The 27,705-nt window shown below is 39.9% G+C and overlaps 1 protein-coding gene across 1 annotated transcript in view; it reads right to left on the reverse strand.

Moving 5' to 3' along the window:
* Positions 1 to 12,942: 12,942 nt before the first annotated feature.
* The window catches only part of LOC124798178 (tubulin beta chain), a 75,987-nt gene continuing 61,224 nt past the window's right edge, over positions 12,943 to 27,705 (reverse strand). Inside the window, exon 6 of the mRNA XM_047261464.1 lies at positions 12,943 to 13,311. Coding sequence (XP_047117420.1) covers positions 12,943 to 13,311 — 369 coding nt within the window. The remainder of the gene's footprint in view (positions 13,312 to 27,705) is intronic.

Raw genomic sequence — 27,705 nt, forward strand, 5'->3', positions numbered from 1 at the left:
GGTACATGTTCTGGAGTTTCTTAAATCTCTAACATAAACCAGCTTACCTCCAATGCCACCAAGGCCCAATACGCCCCATTTATATAAGTAGGGGTCTTGTATCAGGGCCATGTCCACTTCCTGTCTCCCCAGGCAATGGCTCGGGTCAGCAGTGGCCTCTTTACCATGCTGCAGATTAATCTGCAGCACCTCCAGTCTCCATCTTGCTGCCATCATTGCCTTTGAGGTCTTTGATTACCCTGATGGTGAACTGCGAGAACCCTAAAAACAATTTCAGGTCTTGCTCTTGCATCACCTTCAGGGACTTCTCTCTGACATCCACTACCAGAATTCATCCTTCTGGTACAGCCTTCTGGTTGATTACTCTCCAATCCTCTGTTGAGACTTTTGGGTTCTGGACGCCTGTTTTCTCAAACAGAGTCTTGGGGAGACATCCTTAAAGATCTTTGGTACCCATATTGCTACCTTTGCGGTCTTAATAAGCTCAGCTACTGTCTTGACCAGCAGCTTCGCATCCTCCCCTGGGGATATCATGGGCACCTTGTTCTTGTGCCATTCCACCGTGTGCACCCACTTGCAGACAAAAACGAGGGTACTGCAATATCTAGATAGACCCTCCTGAAATTGGTTCCTGGACCAGCATCTCTCGCACCCTCCCCCGAAATCTTTTCAAAGAGGGCCAGCTGTATGAGCTCTTCCTGCTGTGAGGTGATGCCTACCAGTGGATAGCCTTCCTGGATAATTGCCATCTTAAAACTGAGACTGCTGTACCATAGGTCTGTTTCCCTATTTCCTGCCTTGGCTTCTTCTGAGCTTGCTTATCCTGAGAGGAGAGAGTCTTAGATTCCTCCCTTATCCTCTTGTTACCTGTCTTCAATGTTGTGGGTGTCTGCGTATCCCCTTCAACCTGAGACAGCTTCTTTCTCAGGCGTCTTGGTCTCAAGCCCTTTTAGTTCCCTCCACTTATGTTTGGGAAGCCATTCTTTCCCTTCCTTTTGTTTCTTTTCCCTGAGAAGTTTCCTCCTCTGGGCACCAGACAAGGCTTTAGTTTTGATCTGGTCCAACTTCTCAGTTAAAGTTCCCACTTCTTGCTCAGGTCTAGACCCTGATTCAGTTGTGGGAGTGCATTACATCAGTCCTGACCCTGATGTTTGGGTGTCTGAGCTCTCAGTTTGCCCTTCAGTTTGTTTTAATTTACTTTTGTCTGTCATGTCCATCTTGGTCCCACGAGATTTGGGGATCTACATGGTCCACACCACAGAAACCCCATGCAGTGTAAGGCTACATACTCAGCAAGGTCACCCAGTATCCCTGAAGCTGTGTTTGCAACACATCTTCCCATGTGCCACACAGCCCTTGGCACAGATTGCATCACATCTTGGGTTGGAGAAAGGAATTAGGTAAGGACTAGGAGTGGATAAGGGTGACAGGGCATTGTGGGACACTCAGCTAATGCCTTTCCGGCAGTAAGTCCTCTACCTTTGGCATAGTCCTCAGCTTCACATAGATACACAAGCCTCTCCACCCACACAGACAGTGCTTCAAGGTGGTGTCCCCAGGAGAAGATGTAGGGGGAAGTAATATGTTGTCCGACTCTTCCTGAAAAGTGCTCTCTTGAAACTTCAGTAGTAAATCTCTCCTTGATGCACAATGCCTCCCATGTAATGTCTGCCAGTGGAGTCTGTTGAGCATCTCCGTAATGCTCTCGTGCCAAGTAAATGATCCTGTGACAAGATGTGCTGCTGTTAATTGGATCTTCTCTATCTCTTCTATCCATCCTATCTGGTAGGAATCCCAGGCAGATGAACAATACCCAAGCATGGGTTGAGCAAGTGCCTTATACGGCACTTCCTCCATGGATGAGTTACATTTCCTTAAGATTCTTCCTATGAATCTGAGTCTGGCTTCTGCTTTTCCCACTATTTGTTTTATATGGTCATTCCACTTAAGTTTGCTCCAGATAGTTATTCCTATAAATTTGATGGCAGATATTGTTTCCAGTAGTTCGTCTTCAATAATGTAGGCATACAGTAGTGGATTTCTTTTCCTATGTATGCACAATATGTTACTTTTATTTACATCCAGAGTCAACTGCCAGGGCCTACACCATTCAGCAATTTTCTGGAGGTCATTCTGCAAATCGTACTTGAGTTCTAGGACAGCACTCATGGCTGCTGCATCATGGTCGCGAAGTGGGGCCGAGGCAGTTTCACATAAGTTTTTACAGTTTGACGATAATTCATGGATTTGTAGTTTTAGCTTGATGTCCACTGTGGACAAATGGTAGTTACTTTTATTCTGAAGAAGATTGGGTTATCCTGATTGAAACCTAGGTAAAGCTAGGTAAACTTTGCAACTGAGGCTGTTGGTTTTTAAAATTAAAATTAATACTTATACAGTTGCCGACAGGGCCATGAAATGTTGAAAATATTTAAAATCATATTAACCTTTTCTATTTCTGATATATGATGATGAATGTTGTCAGAGGCTACTTTGTCAGGAAAGGGTGGGTTTATCTAAACTAAAAATGCTCCAAGTGCACTTCACATGTATTCCACTACCCTAGCAGATGCTTCCTGTTTGTAGCACACGCCTGACCTATTAAGGGCCTAACCTATTAAGGGTAACCTTGCAGTTCTTAACTCAATAGTGGAGGTCAAGAAATCCACATCTGATATTGTCATAGTTTCATCTGAGCCTCTGGTTTAGACATTCCACTCTGCTCCAAACCAGAGAACCACAATCAACCCTGGGAACAAAACTACAAATAGACAGCTTACCAGCATCCCACATGCGATGACAGTTGCCTTGACCAAATCAGCCATTCGCCAAAAGGAGCCAAGGATGCCCACAGAACCCAAGTGGCAGGCATCATTCGTACCGACATTGTCACTATATGCAGCCAGTTGCACCCAGTGTGGTTGATAGCATCTGGCAGGGCCTCTTCCACATCCCGGATCATGGATGAGACCCCTTCCCCAGCAACAGACACACTGAGTGCACGCTGGCGTTCTTTCCTGCCTTGCCTGTTTTTTCTCTGAGGGGCTCCATCACCAACCTAAAGTTGGAGCTCCCAATACAATCATACCCACCCTCTGTATTTGTCTGTACAGGGCAGGAAAATTGTGAGAAATTTATCTCTGTGTACCAAACACGTTTTCGTGTAGTTGGGCAGAAAATTTTCTCCTGCCCATTTGTGAATATTGCATCTTGCTGTGTTGCTGTGACTGGACATGTTTCACTGCACAAATTTATGTTTCTGAAGGGATGTTGGTGTTTAGGATTGTGGTGTCAAGAGTGACAAGTATGGATCCAGGAGATAGTGGATGGGAATACTGGAAAGTTGGTGAAGAAGTAGTTATCTTTGTTGTGGGAGGCTACATTTTGGGCAGTTGGTTGGAGGTGTTGGTCAATGAGGACTGAAATTCTTTCAGTGGGAGCACAATAACCAGCTATAGTGGGTTGTCCACAGTTGTTGGGTTTTTGGATTTTTGGGAACATGTATAAGGTGGATACGCAGGGTTTCATGGCGTTTAGGAGGGGAATGGATTCAGGGGAGAAGATCTGCCAAGGGCCTGAGGCTTTAAGCTGGGACTGGAGGTTATGTTGAACTACTGGGACGGATCACTCTGGCAGTGTTCATAGATGGAGTAGTCAGGTAATGGGGAGAGGCCTCCCACCAGTTAGTCTCTATAATCATAAAGTGGTGAAACCTTTGTCTGCATTTAGGATTCTGCTGAAACATTGGTGTTCTTACGAAGGGATATGGGGAATGATGGTGAGGCCAAGTTGCAGGTAAGGAATTCCTGAAAGATGACAAGGGGATGGTTAGGTGAAGGAGGTGGGTAGGGTCATGATTGGATGGTGATATGAACTGGCAAAGGCAGGATTCAGTATTGGGATTAGGTTGGATTTGGAAGGAGGGTTTGATGGCAAAGAAGTGTTCCCCCTGCGGGGATTTGGAGAAGGATGGTATGTCTCTGACAAGTCCAGCATGGTCACATTTGGGTGCAGGGATAAAGGTGGGGCCTTTGGATGGGACTGAAACTTCGGTGGGGATGAGGGTTTTGCTGGAATGTTTAACAAGAGTGCTCCTGGAATTGTATCTGGTTATTGTGACCCCAGTCAAAGAATTTCAGTTCTCATTGACCAACACTTCCAACCAATTGCCCATAACCTAACCTTCAATGTCAAAGATACCAACCATTTCCTTCACTGACTTTTCACCATCCCCACCCCTTTACATCCTGGATCCATACTCATCACAGTTGCATCACTTCCCTGCACACAACATCCCTCACACCTGTGGTCTTGCTGCTATTGGACACGATCTTTACCAATGTCCTTCAGACTCCAAACTCACTGTCTCATTCCTAATCCTTTATCCTAACTAGCAACCACTTCTTCTCTGAAGGGAAAGTATACAAAGAAGTCTGCAGCACAGCTATGATGATCCTCATGGCACCCCCCTATGCCAACCTCTTTATGCACCACCTAGAGGAGACCTGCCTAACCTCCCAAATGCCACCCCTTCTGGCTCAGGTTCATTGAAGATATCTTCCTGATCTGGACTCAGGGCCAAGACACTATACATGCATTCCTTCACAACCTCAACACCTTCTCTCTCGTCTCCTCAACCCAAGGTGTCATCTTCCTGGTCATTGACCGCTTCCCCTGTGATGGCTCCATCCACACCAACCATCAAAACAGTACCTGCATTTTGACAGCTGTCATCCCTTCCACAGCAATAAATCACTGACAAACACTTGGCCATCTGGGGATGGAGTATATGCAGTGAGAATAACTCCCTTGTGCAGTAAGCTCAAGGTCTCTCCAAATTATTCACACAGATGCATTGCACTACTTCCAGGCCTAATCTGGAAACAGATCTTCCATTCCATTTCCCCACACACCTTCAATCGCCCCACCACCCCAAGAAACAGCTACAAAGGAGAGCCGTCTTTGTCACACAGTACCACCCCAGACTGGAACAGCTCAACCACTTGCTTCGTCAGGACTTTCATTACCTGTCATCATGTCCTGAAATTATGGACATCATACCCAAGACCCTTCCTTACCCAAGATCCTTCTCACTCCTCCTAAAGTGGTGTTCCATCACCCATGCAACCTCCACAACCATCCTATTCCATCCCTATGCCACTCCCAATCCCAACCCTTGCCACAGGGATCATGTCCTGTGGAAGACGCAGGTTCAGAACCTGTCCAATACATCCACCCATCACTTCTTATTCCAGTCCTGTCATAGGTTTATCCTACTCAATCAGAGGCCAGGCCACTTGTGAAAGTGGCCGTGTCACTGCAATGATTGCACAGATTGTTATATCGGTATGGCTACCAGCCAGCTGTCCACCAGGATGGACAGCCACTGCCTAACTGCGGGCAAGAGCAAATTGACCACCCTATGGCACAACGTGCAGCTCAATATCACATGCTTGATTTCAATGGCTACTTTACAACCAGTACCATCTGAATCCTCTCCTCCACCACCACCACCTCTTCTGAAATTTGCAGATGGAAATTATCCTTACAAAACATTCTCCGCTCCCAAAATTATCATTGCCTCAACCTACAGTAACCTATTGTCCCCACAGCCCCACCCTACAGTTTCCACCCTGTCTTTCCTATCATCTTCTCCCTATTCTCATGCCCCACCCTCACTGTGTGCCACCCTCTTTCCCATTTCCTGCTCCTTTCCTTTTTCACTCTCCGTTTCCCCCTCCCCACCTCCCTGCCTCACAGCCTCTTGATACTGCACCTTATGGCAGTCTTGTCATGTCTCCCCATAGTCCCTGCACACTTGGACAGACGGCGCTCTTCTCTACCTTGAACCAATCCCACTATCCTGACCATTCCCTGTCCCCTCCAGATTGCTAGTTTTGGTCAAATGACAGGTGCTTTCCTGTCTGAGCTGCTGGAGATGATCATGTGTGCGTAAGGTGTGCTTGCCTTTGTGAATGAAAGTGCATGTGTTTCCTTTTCTGAAGAAGCCTTTGCTGAAAAGCTAAACGTGTAACAGTCTTTTCATTGTGCCTGTCTGCAACTCAACGTGTCATCTTTATGGTGAGTAGCAATCTCTCCTTTTCCTTCTATTGTTGATACTGCAACCTGGAGTTTCCATTGTTTGAGATGTTCAGGAATTCCATATTGTCTCTACAATATTTCACAATGATTCTGAGTGTGCACTATCAAAGTTTAGGTAATATTGATCAACAAATTTATAAGAGGCAGTCAAATGAAAATGAGACAATTGGAAGAAAAGTAAGTAAACTGTTTATTATATCTAAAGTAATCGATGTAACTGTTAATACATTTATCCTACTGTACCTGAAAAACCTTGACTGTCCCAGTTGTGCCCCTCTTTGTCTGTATCAAACTGACAGCCACGAATGTCTTTGTTCGGAGGTCCAAAAATGTCAAAATTACATGGGTAGAGATCAGGACTGTACATCTACATCTACATCTGCATGATTACTGTGCTATTCACAATAAACTGCCTTGCAGAGGGTTCTGTGAACCACCTTCAAGCTGTCTCTCTACCGTTCCACTCTCGAACGGTGCATGGGAAAAATGAGCACTTAAATTTTTCTGTGGGAGCCCTGATTTCTCTTATTTTATTGTGATGATCATCCCTCCCTATGTAGGTGGGTGTCAACAGAATGTTTTCACAATCGGGAGAAAACTGGTGACTGAAATTTCATGAGAAGATCCCATTGCAACAAGAAACACATTTGTTTTAATTATTGCCATTTCGACTCACATATTGAGTCTGTAGCACTATCTCCCCTATTTTGCGATAATACAAAATGAGCCGCACTTATTTGTACTTTTTCGATGTCATCCATCAGTCCCACCTGAAGTGGATCCCACACCACACAGCAATACTCCAGAATAGGGTGGACAAGCATGGTGTAAGCAATCTCTTTAGTAGACCTGTTGTACCTTCTAAGTGTTCTGCCAATGAATCACAGTCTTTGGTTTGCTCTACCCACAACATTATCTACGTGATCATTCCAATTTAGGTTATTTGTAATTGTAATCCCCAAGTATTTTGTTGAATTTACAGCCTTTAGATTTGTATGACTTTTCACATAATCGAAATTTAGTGCATTTCTTTTAGCACTCATGTGAATAACTTCACATTTTTCTTTATTCAGGTTCATTTGCTACATTTTGCACCATACAGATATCTAAATCATTTTGCAATTCGTTTTGGTCATCTGATGACGTTACAGGACGGTAAATGACAGCATCATCTGCAAACAATTGAAGACGGCTACTAAGATTGTCTCCTATATCATTAATATAGATCAGGAACAGTAGAGGGCCTATAACACTTCCTTGGCAAATGCCGGATATTACTTCTGTTATATTCAATTACTTTCCATCTATTACTATGAACTGTGACCTTTCTGACAGGAAATCACAAATCCAGTCCCACAACTGACGCGATATTCCATAGGCACGCAATCTGGTTAGAAGACGCTTGTGAGGAACGGTGTTGAAAGCCTTCTGGAAATCTAAAAATATGGAATCAATTTGACATCTGCTGTCGATAACACTCATTAATTCACGAGTATAAAGAAGTAGTTGTGTTTTGCAAGAATGATATTTACTGAATCCGTGCTGACTATGTGTCAATAAATTGTTTTCTTAATGTTTGAATACAATATACGTTTCAAAACCCTACTGCAAATTGACATTAGGGATGTTGTTGTTGTGGTCTTCAGTCCTGGGACTGGTTTGATGCAGATCTCCATGCTACTCTATCCTGTGCAAGCTTCATCTCCCAGTACCTACTGCAGCCTACATCCTTCTGAATCTGCTTAGTGTATCCATCTCTTGGTCTCCATCTATGATTTTTACCCTCCACGCTGCCCTCCAGTACCAAATTGGTGATCCCTTGATGCCTCAGAACAAGTCCTACCAACCGATCCCTTCTTCTAGTCAAGCTGTGCCACAAACTCCTCTTCTCCCCAACTCTATTCAATACCTCATCATTAGTTATGTGATCTACCCATCTAACCTTCAGCATTCTTCTGTAGCACCACATTTCGAAAGCTTCTATTCTCTTCTTGTCTAAACTATTTATAGTCCATGTTTCACTTCCATAGCCGGCCGGTGTGGCCGTGCGGTTAAAGGCGCTTCAGTCTGGAACCACGTGACTGCTACGGTCGCAGGTTCGAATCCTGCCTCGGGCATGGATGTGTGTGATGTCCTTAGGTTAGTTAGGTTTAAGTAGTTCTAAGTTCTAGGGGACTGATGACCACAGCAGTTAAGTCATATAGTGCTCAGAGCCATTTGAACCATCACTTCCATACATGGCTACACTCCATACAAATACTTTCAGAAACGACTTCCTGACACTTAAATCAATACTCGATGTTAACAAATTTCTCTTCTTCAGAAACGCTTTCCTTGCCATTGCCAGTCTACATTTTATATCCTCTCTGCTTCGACCATCATCAGTTATTTTGCTCCCCAAATAGCAAAACTCCTTTACTACTTTAAGTGTCTCATTTCCTAATCTAATTCCCTCAGCATTACCCGACTTAATTCCACTGCATTCCATTATCCTCGTTTTGCTTTTGTTTATGTTCATCTTATACCCTCCTTTGAAGACACTGTCCATTCCATTCAACTGCTCTTCCAAGTCATTTGCTGTCTCTGACAGAATTACAATGTCATCGGCGAACCTCAACGTTTTTATTTCTTCTCCTTGGATTTTAATTCCTACTCTGAATTTTTCTTTTGTTTCCTTTACTGCTTGCTCAATATACAGATTGAATAGCATCGGGGAGAGGCTACAACCCTGTCTCACTCCCTTCCCAACCACTGCTTCCCTTTCATGTCCCTCGACTCTTATAACTGCCATCTGATTTCTATACAAATTGTAAATAGCCTTTCGTTTCCAGTATTTTACCCCCGCCACCTTCAGAATTTGAAAGAGAGTATTCCAGTCAACATTGTCAAAAGCTTTCTCTAAGTCTCCAAATGCTAGAAATGTAGGTTTGCCTTTCCTTAACCTTTCTTCTAAGATAAGTCGTAGGGTCGGTGTTGCCTCACGTGTTCCAACATTTCTACGGAATCCAAACTGATCTTCCCCGAGGTCGGCTTCTACCAGTTTTTCCATTCGTCTGTAAAGAATTTGCGTTAGCATTTTGCAGCTGTAACTTATTAAACTGATAGTTCGGTAATTTTCACATCTGTCAACACCTGCTTTCTTTGGGATTGGAATTATTATATTCTTCTTGAAGTCTGAGGGAATTTCGCCTGTCTCATACATCTTGCTCACCAGATGGTGGAGTTTTGTAAGGACAGGCTCTCCCAATGCTGTCAGGAGTTCTAATGGAATGTTGTCTACTCCCGGGGCCTTGTTTCAACTCAGGTCTTTCAGTGCTCTGTCAAACTCTTCACACAGTATCATATCTCCCATTTCATCTCATCTACCTCTTCTTCCACTTCCATAATATTGTCCTTAAGAACATCGCCCCTGTATAGACCCTCGATATACTCCTTCCACCATTCTGCTTTTCCTTCTTTGCTTAGAACTGTGTTTCCAACAAAGCTCTTGATATTCATGCAAGTGATTCTCTTTTCTCCAAAGGTCTCTTTCATTTTCCTGTAGGCAGTATCTATCTTACCCCACGTGAGATAAGTCTCTACATCCTTACATTTGTCCTCTAGCCATCCCTGCTTAGCCATTTTGCACTTCCTGTCGATCTCATTTTTGAGACGTTTGTATTCCTTTTTGCCTGCTTTACTTACTGCATTTTTGTATTTTCTCCTTTCATCAATTAAATTCAATATCTCTTCTGTTACCCAAGGATTTCTACTAGCCCTCGTCTTTTTACCTACTTGATCCTCTGCTGCCTTCACTATTTCATTCCTCAAAGCTACCCATTCTTCTTCTACTGTATTTCTTTCCCCCATTCCTGTCACTTCTTCCCTTATGCTCTTCCTGAAACTCTGTACAACCTCTGGGTCTTTCAGTTAATCCAGGTCCCATCACCTTAAATTCCCACCTTTTTGCAGTTTCTTCAGTTTTAATCTACAGTTCATAACCAATAGATTGTGGTCAGAGTCCACATCTGCCGCTGGAAATGTCTTACAATTTAAAATCTGGTTCCTAAATCTCTGTCTTACCATTATATAATCTATCTGAAACCTTTTAGTATCTCCAAGGTTCTTCCATGTATACAACCTTCTTTCATGATTCTTGAACCAAGTGTTAGCTATGGTTAAGTTATGCTCTGTGCCAAATTCTACCAGGCGGCTTCCTCTTTCATTTCTTAGCCCCAATCCATATTCACCTACTATGTTTCATTCTCTTCCTTTTCCTACTGTCGAATTCCAGTCACCCATGACTATGAAATTTTCGTCTCCCTTCACTACCTGAATAGTTTCTTTTATCTCATCGTACATTTCATCAATTTCTTCATCATCTGCAGAGATATTTGGCATATAAACTTGTACTACTGTAGTAGGTTTGGGCTTCGTGTCTGTCTTGGCCATAATAATGCGTTCACTATGTTGTTTGTAGTAGCTTACCTGCACTCCTATTTTTTTATTCATTATTAAACCTACTCCTGCGTTACCCCTATTTGATTTTGTATTTATAACCCTGTATTCACCTGACCAAAAGTCTTGTTCCTTCTGCCACCGAACTTCACTAATTCCCACTATATCTAACTTTAACCTATCCATTTCTCTTTTTAAATTTTCAAATTACCTGCCCAATTAAGGGATCTGACATTCCACACTCCGACCTGTAGAAAGCCAGTTTTCTTTCCCCTGATAACGACATCCTCTTGAGTAGTCCCCGCCCGGAGATCCGAATGGGGGACTATTTTACCTCCGGAATATTTTACCCAAGAGGACGCCATCATCATTTAATCATACAGTAAAGCTGCATGCCCTCGGGAAAAATTACGCCTGTAGTTTCCCCTTGCTTTCAGCCGTTCGCAGTACCAGCACAGCTAGGCCATTTTGGTTAGTGTTGGCAGGGCCAGGTCAGTCAATGATCCAGACTGTTGTCCCTGCAACTACTGAAAAGGCTGCTGTCCCTCTTCAGGAACCACATGTTTGTCTGGCCTCTCAACAGATACCCCTCCATTGTGGTTGCACCTATGGTACGGCTATCTGTATCATTGAGGCACGCAAGCCTCCCCACCAATGGCAAGGTCCATGGTTCATGGGGAAGGACATTAGTGATATGGGCTTGTAATTCAGTGGAATACTCCTACTTCCCTTTTTAGGTATTGGTGTGACTTAAGTAATTTTCCAGTGTTTAGGTGTGGATCTTTTTGTGAGCAAGCAGATAAATATGGAGCTATAGTATCAGCATACTCTGAGAGGAACCTGACTGGTATACAATCTGGACCCGAAACCTTGCCTTTATTAAGTGATTTAAGCTGCTTTGCGACATCGAGGATATCTACTTTTATGTTTCTCATCTTGGCAGTTGTTCTTGATTGAAATTCAGGAAAACCATGTTTAATGACTGCTTTAGCAGCACTGTCATTAAACACGGTTTTCCAAAACTGTATGAAGGATGTGTAAGGGATTCCCAGCAAAGCGTCTTCAGTTTAGTCAGACTTGCCAGCAAAATGCCTGCCCATATGTTGCCAAAGTTGTTTTGGGTTTGCTGCAGAAGTTTCACTTGAAAGTCCTTACACATCTTCCACACAGTCCCTATCTCTCCCCATGCCGTTTCCATATCTTTGGAACCCTAAAGAAAGACTCTGTGACCATCAATTTTCTTCAGACAAAGAGATATGTGCCTTGGTACAATCACAGTTCTGTTGGCAACTGCAAGTCTTTTTCCATGAAGGCATTGACCATCTTGTCTCAGATTGGGATCCATGTATTAATAATTATGACGATTACTTTAGAAATGATAAACAGTTTAATTTTTTCCCATGTGTCCCATTTTCGTTTGCCTTCCCCTTATACTCACATCGATTTCTTCCCTCTGAAGAATCTAAGTAGTTTATCATACTTTTTATAAGCTTGATTGTCATTCTGGCCCTCTTCAATTTGGTGAGTAGTTGTCTGTATTTCCATAACTCAAAACTTTTGAATACATATGAATCTTATGAGTGATTGGTTTTTTCCAGTTAACTAGTAGCTGCTCCCTAGTATGCTGACTTCCATCTTATGTTTTCATCATTATTGATGATAGTAACTTGTAGTTGGTTCCAACAGTTTTTCTTGTAAAGTGATCAGGAACTCATTGATCTGCACTGTTATTGTGGAATTAAAAATACTACTATATGAGTAACAACAGTATTTGCAATGTTGTTTTTTTATGAGAGGAAAGTTACATAACAACATATGTCTTAATTTATGTATCTCTATTTGCTTGTATTTCTGCCTATTACCTGGCTTAGTGTAGTGTCTGCCTGATGACAAGGTCACTACTGTACTATATTGTGCTGAGATGGGGATGGAGCAGCTCTGGTACAAAGTGAAAATGGAGCAGTCAGTAGTATTCCCTTTCACAGAGATGGATGGACTGCAGGAACAAGGATGTCTGGGTGGGGACTGCTGAAAACAAAAATAGTTACTGCCAAAAAACATGTAAACATAAATTGAAAAATGAACTGCCTTGTTGTGGTTGCTCTGTGTGTTGTCTGTTTTATGCAGAAGATTCTAATTGTTGAGCACAAAAAGCTTTATATGCTGCAATGCAACACCTAAATCATAAATACACCATTAACTCTCCACACACACACTTTGAATGGTGAAACTGCATTATTGTGTCTAACACACACAAAGATACAAATGAAATACTATGGTAAAAAGTTCAGTGTTTATTTCTCCAGATCTTCAGTAACAAGTTAACAGGTTTCAATTTCTTTGAGCAACACTAAAAACTCAGAATTAATTAAATGCAGCGTTTACTGCCATGAAAATTTAGATTTATGCTTCTTCTCCTTCTCCTTCCTCCTCTTCATCAAATTCTCCCTCTTCTTCAGCTGTTGCTTCCTGATACTGCTGATATTCACTAATTAAATCATTCATGTTTGATTCAGCCTCAGTAAATTCCATCTCATCCATACCTTCACCTGTGTACCAATGAAGGAAAGCTTTGCGTTTGAACATTGTTGAAAACTGTTCCCCTAAACGTTTGAAGAGTTCTTGTATAGCTGTGGAATTCCCAATAAATGTTGCTGACATTTTAAGTCCACGAGGCGGTATGTCACACACTGCAGTCTTAACATTGTTTGGAATCCACTCAGCAAAATAACTGCTGTTCTTGTTCTGGACATTCAGCATTTGTTCATCCACCTGCAAACACCGTCATGCATATTATCTGCTTTGTCTTACATCAGGTACTATTTTAATAAACACTGTTTTATTGAGGTCAGTTGTGTTGTGTACTATGAACAGAGATCTTGTATTATGTACTGATAGCTTTCTCAAATATTCAAGTTGATGCCTATTACTAATGAATATTGATGAAAGACAATGAGAAGTCAACCTATGGAAAACATGCCATTTAAAACAAAAAAACCTTCACCATGAGTTTATCAATATTTGCATATATGAGTGTATAGCAGAAAACTACAACTATGCTAAATTAGTTGGAAAATAAATAATGAAAATGTAAATTAGGATAAACAAAAAAATGGTTCAAATGGCTCTGTGCACTATGGGACTCAACTGCTGAGGTCATTAGTCCCCTAGAACTTAGAACTAGTTAAACCTAACTAACCTAAGGACATCACAAACATCCATGCCCGAGGCAGGATTTGAACCTGCGACCGCAGCGGTCTTGCGGTTCCAGACTGCAGCGCCTTTAACCGCACGGCCACTTCGGCCGGCTAGGATAAACACATTGAACATATAAGTGGTAAAATTAGCTAACTCAAAGACACAAATATTGTGAAAATGATGTGCTACACACTAATCCATTCAACATTAAGTTATGATTTAGTTTTTTGAGAGACACCTCAAAAACAAACATCAATAGAATATTCAAACCACAAAAACGGGGAATAAGGATGATAGCCAATCTTAAATGTAGAGGATAATATAGGCCAGCTGTTAAAATTTGTAAGATACTAACATTGTTTACCATATACCTTTATCAGAAGCAGCCAAGATTTCTGCTTGCAGGCCGGGCACTGGCAAGAGTGCCACAGCACTTGCCTTCACAGCACATTTCCCCCACTGCAATGCCACACATCGTGAGCAGGAGCAGGGGCAGAGGGGGAAACTGTTAATGTGCCATACATATAACTTGGTTTTATATTTCAGGTTTCCCAACAATGTAGACCACAAACAGAACAAATTTTCAGTATTATTTATTTTTGACATGCTGAAGAAGTAATGTATTTTTTATGTGATACAGACCATTGGTACACAGACAGTCACAGACAATTTCAAAGAGTTTCACACTTACATTGTCACGTAATTGTGACTTGTTTAGTTGATCATCTCATTACAGAGATGTAGAAACTCTATCTGAGGGATGTAATGTAGATATCCTGGACAGTTGTACTGTAAAAGGATTTGTCATTAAATTGGGAATTACCTTGCAGATCAATCATTTACATCTGCACATGCACAGGGGTGCTTTTATCTGAAACAACAAATGGTCTCAAAAACAGTTCAAAAACAGATGTAAGACTGACAGTGTCCTCAAAATATTTGGGAAACTATCTTTGTAATTCTTTCAAGGCCACAATGAATTCTTCAAACATCATGTGCTTTTATAATGACAGTAAGCTTATGGAACTGAATCGTGTTTGTCAAAATGTTCCTCTTGTACAATATTATTTTCTTTTCAGCTGTATCTCCACCAAATCCGGAAGTTGTTCCTCATCTTTCAGTGTCTTACTATTGGATGTGTGCAATCAAGTCCACTTAAAATGCACCTTTTCCTTCATAAATGCAACAAAAGTGAGTTTTAAATTGAAATATCATTCCAGGCTTACCCCTTGATTTAACCAACGTACTTTGCAGTAATATATAAAATATTCATACTCTTCATTCAGTTTCATTGAAAGTAGTTGAAACTGACAGTGGAGCAGTAGGTGCACTTCAGATATTTTGCTATTTATACTACCAATATCTTCACATGCTGCATGGCTGCAAATTTAGCACAAAGTACTCCTTAATGTACTGAACAATGAATCCCATCTTTCAATCATTTTAATTCTTTGCTCTTTCATTGTCAATTAAACCCCTAAATTCTTTCTGCATGGTATTGTAATATAGCTTCCTAGCAAATTTGGGATACCCCTTACTTGTGCGACTGCATAATACATACTGAGAATTCTCATCCCTCTCTTCTGTCATGCCCATTCAAGTTTAAACACTTGTGATGGTAGGCTGCTTCTTTTTGTGCAAACACTCCCTGGACCTGTGACTGTCCTTCATACCATAAACAAATAGTGAAGGGTAAACAGTGCTGACACCACGATTCTGCTGAACTGAAGAGTGCTGCACCAACCGAAAATGCTACCCCACAATATTAAATGAAATTATGTAAACTGAAGGTGGAGGTGGAGGAATAAAATGGAAGGAACTAATGATATCAGTTGCATTAGGGCTTTATGCAGAACCAGCACTGATGAGTGAAAATATACGTTGGACCAGGACTCAAGCCCAGGATCTTCTGCTTACAAAGCAATTCCATTAACTGTTGTGCTGCCTAGACACAGAGTTTATCACAAGTACATGGACTATCCCAGCATGCTCCCCTGCTGACTCACTCCCACATAGCACTACCTATCCACAGTCTCCATCCATGTCCTCCTTGCTCACTAATTTTAGATTCCTGGTGGAGGTCAAACATAAATCTGCATCTGCACTGAAGGTTGTGGATTCATTGCCTATTGAGGCAAATTCATTATATGAATGTGTGATGTCTGGCCTTTTGGACATATCCAAAAGACCGGACCCCATGTATTCATACAACTAAATTAAATGGCATGTTGTACCAAGTACTTCCGGGAAGGATTGAGCAAAGGCATTTCATGCACAGCCTTGACTTGCACACTCAGCTGTGTGAAGTTTGGCACACCATGACCATCACTGACCTACACGAGCTCCTGCGTTGGACACAATTAAAATATTCTCCTGGTACTCAAAATAACAAGACCCACACAACCACAACACAAAGAAATGGGACCTCTTCCATGAGCCCATTCAAAATTCCATGAAATGCAAAACAATGCCATTATATGCAGGTCCAAAGGCCCCAGAAAAACTACTTTCAAACTTGAGAGTGATAAACAATAAGAATATTTTTAAAACATCTCTCAGAACTTATTTAATAGAAATCATTAAAGATTTTATATGCACTACTGTTAAATTGTAGGACAAATTGCAATGCAATTACTGTATCAAAAGAAATGTCACTTAACATAAATGATATAAAAGGCAATTATAATTTACCATGAAATAGACCTAGAATATTATTGTGAAAAACCATAATCTGCTAAATGCTTAGTAAAAGTTTATACTCATCAGTGTGTGTGTAATATAGACCTAACTGCACCTGATAGATACAATGTGTTTTGTCTATGGGTATGATGAATAAATAAATAAATAAAACTGTTGTGTATTCATGATGAGTACTGTGGGATATAACAAGTTCTGAAATAAGTACTGCTATTTAACCAAAAGCCTCCAAACCACCTGCTGAATACACCATGTGTGATCTCGAGCTATATATATATAGTAAAATGTATATACAGGCCCAATGTATAAACATTATGGACCTAACTTCTGTCAGGTTGTGTCAAAAGAAGGAATAGAATGAATCTGAATGGAATATAATTGCAGAGTGACATGGTATGGAATTTGACAAAATTAACTTTGGGAAAATTTCGCATATCCGTTGAAGGTGGTGCAAAAATTTTTGTACCTAGTTCTCAATAAATCAGAAATCTTGTGTTAAGTAATTGTATTGACCATTTTGTAATAATTGAAAGGAATAAAAATGTGCTAGTAATCCAGAGAGCTACGTTACTTATACCTGGGTAATATTCTTTTTTAAATGTATTCTGATACTCATTTCGTATTTTAGTATTTTGTTTGAGATACTCCTTGTGTGATGTATGGCAGGAGGAGTAACTCATCAGAAATCCTGACACCACAACAGGTGCTGCACAGGGTTACCAATATACTGCACAGTGCCAAGGGAGACCTGGTAACTACGAGGATAATCCCAAAAGTAAGGTCTCCTTTTTTTATAAGACATAAACCTGTTTATTTCTACAATGGTTTACATCAGTTTACAGCTTGAACATTTAGTTATTTTTCGACATAATCACTATTTCTCTTGATGCATTTTTGTAGATGCTGTGGCAGTTTTTGTATGCCCATGTCATACCAGCTCGCCACCATGCTGTTCAGAAAGTTATGAACTTCTTCTTTCACCTTCTTGTCGGAGCTGAATCGCTGGGACCACAATTAATGCTGACAGGTACTGTGAGACTCTAAAAAAACTCAGACGGGCAATTCAGAACCAGAGAAGAGGAATGTTGAGTAAGGGCATACACATTCTCCATGACAACAATCGCCCACACATCGCTCGGCAAACCGTTGCTCTCCTGCAACAGTTTCAGTGGAGTGTAATCACCCACCCACCCTATAGTCCTGACTTGGCGCCCAGTGACTATCACCTGTTCCGTAGGTTAAAAGAACATTTGGCCGGAAAGCGATTCAGCTTCGACTACGAGGTGAAAGAAGAGGTTCATAACTTTCTGAACAGCATGGCGGCGAGCTGCTATGACATGGGCATACAAAAACTGCCACAACATCTACAAAAATGCATCAACAGTAATAGTGATTATGTTGAAAAATAGCTAAATGTTCAAGCTGTAAACTGATGTAAACCATTGTAGAAATAAACAGGTCTATGTACTTCTAAAGAAATAGGAGACCTTACTTTTGGGATTACTCTCCTATATCATTCCATTGTATGTTCATGGATATTGAAGACAACAATTACATACTTGTACATATTGAGTGTGAAATGGAAAGCTTTTGACAGGAAATTATAAACCATTACATGTTTGTCCAAATAAACAAAAGTATGACAGCTTTTCAAAAAGTGTCTGACCTCATTATTTTTGTTGAAACCAACAATGGTATTGGGGTGCATGCACTATCTATGTTTGTAGGCATATGTAGTGAGCATGCCTGATTTTTTACAGTGGAAACAACTGTTTGCTGAGTAGCCATTGACAAATGAAAACATGTAAGTGGTATTTTTCGAATTTTGTGGTGTGGTCAAAATGACAGAAAAAGTGGAACAACATTACTGCACCAAACTTTGTTTTAAGCGTGGCTTTTCTCACATTGAAACAGTCTGCAAGATTTGACAAGTGCTAGGGACAAAGCAATGTGTACTAGACAGATAAAGGAGTAGTACAAACACTTATACACTTCAAAGATGGCCACTCATCAATGGCAAGTGAAGCACATTCAGGTAGGCCTTCAACATTTGAAAGTGAGGTTGTTATTAATCATGTAAGGATCCTAGTGATGCAGGATTTACAGAGCAAGGTCAGAGAACTTGCAGATGAGGTTAAAATTAGTATTGGCTCCATTCATTCCATTTTAACAGGACATTTGAACCTCAGAAGGATCATACTAAAATTTGTGCCAAAGCTGCTAACACGCAAGCAGAAGTACCTTTATTCAAAGATCACACAGGACATGCTGGATACTGTGAACAGCCATCCCAACTGTCTTAACACAGTGATAACTGAGATGAGTCCTGTGTTAATGGGTACAGCCCAGAAACAAAGTTTCAGTCATTATAATGGAAACATGTATCATCCCTGAGACCTAAAAAAACAAGACAGGTCCACAGCAATGTGAAAGTCATCCTGACCATCTTTTTTGACTCAGATGGTGTGGCCCATTTCGAGTACACCGCAGAAGGTACTCTTGTCAACAAAGAGTACTGTCAAAAGGTTCTGTGTTGCCTTCATGAAGCAGTAAGTAGTGAGGTGCAAAGGCTGGATTTGTGGGGACCAGGCAGTTGGCACCTTCATCACAATAATGCACCCACTCACCATTCTAAGTTAATTTTTTGACCAAATGCAGCACGACTATGGTTTGTCAGCCTCCCTATTCTCCTGACTTTGCACTGAGTGACTCCTGGCTTTTCACTAAAATCAAAAAGACTCTGAAAGGGGCCAGATTTCAGAACAGGGAAGACATTATTCAGAATTTGATGGAGCAGCTGTGCCCCATATCAAAGGAGGCTTTCCAGCAATGTTAGCAGCATTATGAGAGGTGTGTAGAAGCTAAAGGGGACTACTTTGAAGATGAATAGCGCCAAACAGTTGTATCTGAGCAAAGATTAACTTTAGAAATAAAAGTAGATACTTTCTGAACAGCCCTCATATTTATGTGAGAAACTGATTATTTGACTAAATCAAGAAAATAAAAGAAGAACAAATATAATTACGTATGAATCCAAACGATGAAAGCACAGCTGCTGCAGTCAGCAAAATACATGATGATGTTTGCCTTGAAAACACACACACACACACACACACACACACACACACACACACACCAGAAGGAGAATTCACATTGTAGCAATTCTGTATCTTGCAACACATTGCAAAAGGACAACTAGTTTGGTTATTCCAACAGAGAGATTTCAGCAAAGCAGTCACACATGATCAGATATGCTACTAATTATGTAACTATGAAATTAAAGTGTCATGAAAGTACTAAAACCAGTCACAATGAAGGTCAAAATTTTACTGTGTAAGGTGGTATAGTGTTTAATACACTGAACTTGTATCCAGAAGTACTAGCACTGAAATTCTCATCCTACTAACTAGATTTAGGTTTTCCAATATTTCCCCAAAAGCACTCCATTCAAATGGCAGAACAGTTCTTTCAAAAGAACCATGGCCATTTCTACTACCAATCAACTAAAGCATGTGACTTCAGCTACAACAGACTGGAAAAAATATCTGCTGGCATATCTGTTTTAAGTTTAACTCTTTGGGTGCTTCAGACATGTGTACTACATCCCTAACTGAGTTGTGTATCATTGTCACCTAATGTGCTTAACGGCCTGTATCTAAGCATCTACCTGAGCCGGAGCTACCACAGTTTCCTGCTTCACCTTGTGCTGAGCAGTTCTTGAGTGCTTTCTATTGCGTCTCCTTCTATCGCTTAAGATTTGTCACAGGCATGAGGAACACTGCAAATGTAAAACTAGTTTCTGAATTTGAGGATTGTATGTGAATTAATACTTGATACAGATCTGCGGAGATTTAAAGCAGCTTATTCTCCAATAGTTTATGATGCAATTTTGGTAACCGATTCTGATTGTATGTGTCACTTTCAGTACATAGTAGTAGTTCAGTATCGCTTCATAGCTATAAATTCATAATATGTCATGTACTGCATGTATTCTTCATTTTACTAAATAAAGGAATAAACAAGTTTGATCTTAAATAAGTAGATATTTTTGGATTGCACATTGTCTGTCCAGATTATAATACTGTTCCATTGCATGTGAGGGATGAAAGCCATTAGTGATACTGTTTTCCTTTATAGTATTTTTGTAATTAAAAAGCATCATGATACACTGCCCAGTGAATGAAATATACTGATTGTCTGTAATATCATTCATGTATTGGCATTTATTTTGAGCCACATTGAAAGCTTTTTAACTCCATTGTTATTGTTTCATGAGATTTTTTAATTTCATTGTTATTATATCATGAGACTTATTTAGTAGCTTCATGAATGATTTTTCACCAGACTGATTGAGTGCTTAATCATTGGAGGTGGACAGATAGCCTATCTATAATAAGTACACCCTGCAAGCAATACATCTATGAAATAACTCTCTTCTTACAGGAAATTTGGTAATGTGTCACTTATATTTCTGATAACTACTTGTCCACTGAAAACAGGCAACATGGTTTTCTGTCTCACAGTCAGTAATATTTCATAACCTGAATGTAACTTTTCAGACTGGGCATATATAATCTGAAATGTTCATCTTTTCATGTGTGTTTTATGGCACAGTACTTCACCCAAAGTCAGCCACAAAGGGAAAGATGGGTACCAGCCTGAACAGTTTATGGAAATGCATGAAAACAGTACATTTTTTGTGCAATAATGTCTTTAAGGCAATGGAAATCAAGGTGTATGGGCATTTTTATTAATATAAAAATAGTTCAAAATCATACATAGATGATCATTTACTATATTTGTCTATCTGACACAGGTTATGCTGTATTTTTATTTTTGTAGATTTCACTTACAAAATAGATCATGACACTTCAAACCTCCGGTCTGTGAATTTGTCTGCACAATATGTTCTTTCAAAAATGACAGAATTATTGGATCTTTCCCTAGTTAACAGTTGTGTCCTAAAGGTGAATCATCAAGTATGTGATTAAGTGGACAAAAATAATTTTGATGCATTCACATTTGTCACTAAACTGTGTTTTGCTATCACTTTTAGATTTGGATAAACTGTCGATTTCATTCTTGTTGAGGCATGAGACTGTAGTGTTACACTTGCTGATGTAGATGGCTCAGGGCTGCTTTGGAACCTATAGAGGAGCTGTATAATTAACACTGAATAATTTATCCTAACTGTTGCCCTTCCCCATGATTTTTTCCTCAATAGAATAGCTGATGATAAAAACCTTCTGATGTCCAGCCTGATGAATAGTAAGATCTAAAGTGAAATAGAATGTAGTACAATGAGATCATAACAGATAAAGTGTACAAATACACCTTAGGCACCAGAACTATGAAAAACTAATCAGATAATGGACAGCAAATCCACTGTACACTTGAACTCATCAACAGTGCAGGTACCTGAGTGGTGGTGTGGCCATACTGTCATTAGTATCAGGGGATGGCAAGGAGGTTCAAGTTGTCTCATCAACAGTGCTCACCAAAAATCCAGAGGCCATGCTTAAACTCATCAACAGCACCTGGGGAACAGTAGAGCATGATGAGATAAATCATCAACGGCAGTCAGAGGATTAACAAGCCATGTTGTTGCCCAGAAGCTTTTGCTTAGAACAGTATGAACAACACATCATTGAACAGTGGAGAAGCTTTTATTCTGTAATCAATAACACTAGACAATGGTAGATAGATGGGCACAAGTGGATTAGACTGATGCATGAATTACTGTGTGTCCCATGTTCCCATGTCTCTTTATCAAAACAGTATCTTGAATTGGAGTTCTGACATATAAGAGCTATACATCCAATAGATCAGTGTGTGTGCTATTGTGCTTTACACAGGGGTCTGTGTGTCTCCATGCCCTCCTTGACATATTGCAGAACATCTTCGAAGCTATGCTTCATAACACTTCCAAGTAATTCGTCATCAGCTGTGTACCAACAATGAGGCACAGAGGATTTAATTACTCCCCATAATGAGTTGTATGGTATGGTAAGATCATGGTGGCAATTTCAATGAGGGTGGAGATGGTTCTGAACCACATACTATCCAGAAGTCTCAAAACTGCTCATCAAAGAACTTGCATAACCAAAAGTCAGTGTGTACTAGAGCTCAGTCCTGCTGCAACCATGTAAATTCTATGATTCCCTTTCTGTTAAGCTGAGGTATTAACCAGATTTGAAACATGTCAAAATGTGGTTTACTATTCATGTAACCTTTAAAAAAATAGGGTATAAAGAAGTTTCATGATTACATCCTGGTCTATATCATAACATTCCCTTCCAACTCACACTCATAATGACATTTTTCATGTGACAAAAAATCAATTTCCCTCCTGTGTGAACTATGACATATTATACATTCTTCATTGCTCCAAGCTGTCATCAGGTAATTCAGTCACAAACATTGGTCTAAATCCATTCACAAACACTGGTCTAAATGCTTTCATTCTTAAATCTTTTTTCATGTGGTCATGCAAAACTAAGTTCACTTGCTCTTTTGCAAATGGATTTTATTAAAGACCACTTAGTTCATTGAGCCACAGTGGCACACATTTCCTCTCACGTTATCTTATATCCACTATGTGGCTCGCTTTTGATGCTGCCTGAAATGAAACCACATTTCTGCCAATCAAGTAGGAGTGCCTTGTGAGGCAGAGTTTTGCCAAAGCGATCTCTAAACTTACTCACTATCTCTCTTACTTTTGCATGTCTGTTGACATTTGTGCACCCCACAGATGTAACAAATCACTCCTCAACAGTGTGTGTCCACTCACATCAGTCATGGCTTCGTAACTGAAAAACACACAATACTGAAGTGAAACAATACAGTACTGCCAACATATTTTGGCAGCTTTGAAGGAGGGATAGCATTAACTATTTATTTTCCTAATTGTGCAAAGTCAAAAGTGGACACAAATTTCTCAGAGAACCTGTGCTCTGTTGACACTGAAATTAAGTTAAGATGCTATTCGGGCCTTTAACTCCAACCACTTGTTGCAAGTTGCATTAATGTGTTTATAAAAACATTTTGAGAATAATATAAGTGAAATTAGGGCATGTACTGAAGCATAGAGCCAGTCTGTTTTTCCTTGTCCTTGTAAGAATGCAACAGGACAGGAACTTGTTAATCCCTGTATGAAGTGCAGATGGTTTATGATAGGAATGAAAATTACTCTTCCACCAGAACTCCCAGTGATGTGTTCCATATTCTATGATGTATTCACAAACAGATCACTCGAATATGAAACAAATTAATTAATAAAATTAAATAAGCATTGCAATATTTGAAGTGTGCATTCTGTGAGTGAGTTGATAGGTCAGATGAATCTTCCACAGTACCACATTATTCAAAACCGTCTCATTTCTTTGTCAAGAAGTAAGGCCAGCTGTATTCTGCGCAGATGATGCTGTCATTTACTGTCTAGTAAAGTCATCAGAGGTCAGTTGCAGAATGATTTAGATAAGGTATCTGTATGCCATGAAAACTGGGAATTGACTCTAAATAATGAGAAAAGTGAAGTCATAACACAAAAAGGAATCCATTAAATTTCAATTACACAGCAAATCAAACAACTGTAAAGGCTGTAAATTCAACTAAATATTTATATATCTAAAAACAAAGATGATGTGACTTACCAAATGAAAGTGCTGGCAGGTCGACACACACACAAACAAACACAAACATACACACAAAATTCAAGCTTTCGCAACAAACTGTTGCCTCCCAGGAAAGAAGGAAGGAGAGGGAAAGACGAAAGGATGTGGGTTTTAAGGGAGAGGGTAAGTAGCCATTCCAATCCCGGGAGTGGAAAGACTTACCTTAGGAGGAAAAAAAGGACGGGTATACACTCGCACACACACACGTATCCATCCACACATATACAGACACAAGCAGACATATTTAAAGACAAAGAGTTTGCCCAAACTCTTTGTCTTTAAATATGTCTTTAAATATGTCTGCTTGTGTCTGTATATGTGTGGATGGATATGTGTGTGTGTGCGGGGTTGGAATGACTCCTTACCCTCTCCCTTAAAACCCACATCCTTTCGTCTTTCCCTCTCCTTCCTTCTTTCCTGATGAGGCAACAGTTTGTTGCGAAAGCTTGAATTTTGTGTGTATGTTTGTGTTTGTTTGTGTGTCTGTCGACCTGCCAACACTTTCATTTGGTAAGTCACATCATCTTTGTTTTTAGATATATTTTTCCTACGTGGAATGTTTCCCTCTATTACAACTAAATATTTAGTTATTACAATTACGAATAACTTAAATTGGAATGATCACATAGATTATGTTGTGGTGAGGGTGAACCAAAGACTGTGATTTATTGGCAGAACACTTCAAAAATGCAACAGGTTCACTGAAGAGACTGTTTACACTATGGTTGGCCACCCTCTTCTGCTGTACTGCTGTGCTGTGTGGGATAGGATTAATGGAGGACATTGAAAAAATTCAAAGAAAGACAGCTTGTTTTGTACTATCATGAAACAGGGGAGAGAGTGTCACGGATATGATACACAAATTGGGGTGATGATAATTAAAACAAAAGCATATTTTGTTGTGACATGATCTCATGAAGTTTGAGTCACCAACTTTCTCCTCAGTGTTTGTTGGCACCCACCTACAAAGGGAAAATAATAATCATAATAAAATAAGAGAAATCAAAGCTCACACAAAAAGATTTAGATTTTTGTTTATCAAGTATGTGTTTGAGAGTGGAACGGTAGAGAAATTGCTTGAAAGTGGTTCGATGTCCCCTCTGGCCAGGCACTTAATTGTGAATTGTAGGATACTCATGTAGATGTAGGTTAAAATGGATGCAGGTTGCAATTGTTACGCAGAGGTGTTTGCTTGCGGCTTGTAAACTGTCAGTGTTTCTTAATCCATCATTGCAGCACAGCATAGTCATCTAGATGAAGGACCTTTTTTTAAATTTAATTTTTTTAAACTCATAGCCATTCTCACTTTCTTCTTACTGGTTATACAGAAGCATAACATCATCTTGCATCCATCAGTATATATCTGCTCAATTTAGTGACTTCTACGTAATCTGCTGATAAGCATAATACATCTCTAATATTACATCTGCTCTTTTGTTTTCCTGTATAGATATTGCAAATCAATCTTTTTTATTAATGAGACTTCTTATACTTGGTTAAATGGCACTAAATATGCTTTCTTTAATACTCATGGCTTTGTCCAATGTGCAGTACTTAGTTTTGCTAGTATCTGTTTCAATCACAACAATTTCTACACTGAAGCCCTTGTCATTTGGACAAATTTACTAAAAAAATGTCATAGGAAACATGATGGATATCACTGAGCTAAGATGACTACTACTTTGGTCAGATTGAATGCTTTTGGCAATTATCTGTGCAAGCAGCCTCTTACCAAAAGCATTCAGATGTAAAAGAGTGAGGGGTCATGCATCAGTCACACTCATGTGAGAATGTTTTTGTATCCTTCAAATATTCTGAGCTTTGTTGTAACACGTTTCAGAGAATACTTCACCCAGGATTTATCACAAAGCTCAGAGAGTAACACTTTGGTAAATTCCATAGGATAGGTAATTTTCTCATAGATAAATGTGTAGTTAACAATGAATAACATCTATTCACACTTGCACTATGTACTTTTGCAGAGAGAGATAAACATGCAGACTGAAGCAAAGGCTGTTCTTTATTGTCAATGACAAGTGTGCTCACTTGTTGTGATAGTACCAGTGAGGTCAATCCATGATGGAACCACATTAGCCCCCTCCATTTTTTAAAAACCATGTGTCCTTGGTACTTGGGGAAACTGGTGCTTGACTTGTCTGCCAGTTCTCATAAAGACAGCCTGTGGCGTTTGCCTGCTTTATTTCTTCTTTGATAGTCCTCAGTATTGATGTACTGCGTTGTGATACTGGCTGAACAATGGGGAGTGGAAGTTCAACGCTGACTATAGTTCTTTACTTTCACTGTTCACAACTCCCCCCCCCCCCCCCCCCATCTCCCCCCAATAATGCACAGTTATACGGCCAGTGCACTATTGTTTAACTTTCGATAGGCCTAATTAATAGGTTGCACGCAAACATCCACATAATGCTACAATAGTTTACTGTTGAACATCTATGAGCAGAAAAAGCCTAACCACACAGTTCTTGCCGCATAATACAGTATGTATTGAACAGACACTGTCATTGTTTTAACACATGGCCTAATTGTGTTACACTTATTTCACTGTTAAGTTGATGCATTGTTGTTGGTCTAACCAATACAGGTTCCTCATCTGAAACTTGGCTGTGGACTGACTGTCTCGAGACCAAAATTTAGGCCCTTATATTTCATCACAATAATAGGCAGTGAAACTCCACATTGTTTGATGTTTAATTTACAGAGATTACAGTTAGAACTTAACTCATTAAATTAACTGAATACATCGAAAAATTCCATCTTTTTAACAGTTTCTTCTACTAGAAGAGTTAGGCTGAATTATTTGTCTAATTGGCAGTTGATCCTAAATAACGAAAGTTGAGAGATCATCTGTGATGAGTGCTAAAAGAAATATGTAAAACTTCTGTTACACAATAAATCAATCAAATCTAAAGATGATAAATTGAGTTAAATACCTAGGAATTATGATTACAAACAACTTAAATTGGAGAGAATACATAGAAAATTATGTGTGGAAGGCAAACCAATGACTGCATTTTATTGGCAGAAAACTTAGAAAATGTAACAGATCTACAAAAGAGACTTCTTACACTGTGTTCTCTGTCCACTTTTGGAGTACTGCTGCACATTGGGGGATCCTTACCAGAAAGAATGAACAGACTACATTGAGGAGGTTCAAAGGAGGAAGGCACATTTTGCATTATTGAGAAACAGGAGAGAAGGTGCCAAGGACATGATACAAGATTTGGGGTGGACATCATTAAAGCAAAGACATTTCTCAGTGCAGCAGGATCTTCTCATGAAATTTCAATCTCCAACTTTCTCCTCTGAATGCAAAAATATTTTGTTGATGTCAACCTACATAGGGAGAAATGATCATCATAATAAAGTATGGGAAATCAGAGCTTGCACAGAAAGATATAAATGTTTGTTTTTCCGCATGTTGTTTGACAGTGGAATAATAGAGAATTATTATGAGGGTGGTTTGATGAACTCTCTCCTGGACACTTGAGTGTAATTTGCAGAGTATCCATGTAGATGTAGATGTAGAAGTAGTCTTTAGTTTGCACCTTAATATCTGTTGCATCAGTCCACAGTTGCA

This window comes from Schistocerca piceifrons, chromosome 5 (assembly GCF_021461385.2).
Source record: "Schistocerca piceifrons isolate TAMUIC-IGC-003096 chromosome 5, iqSchPice1.1, whole genome shotgun sequence".
Lineage (NCBI taxonomy): Eukaryota > Metazoa > Arthropoda > Insecta > Orthoptera > Acrididae > Schistocerca > Schistocerca piceifrons.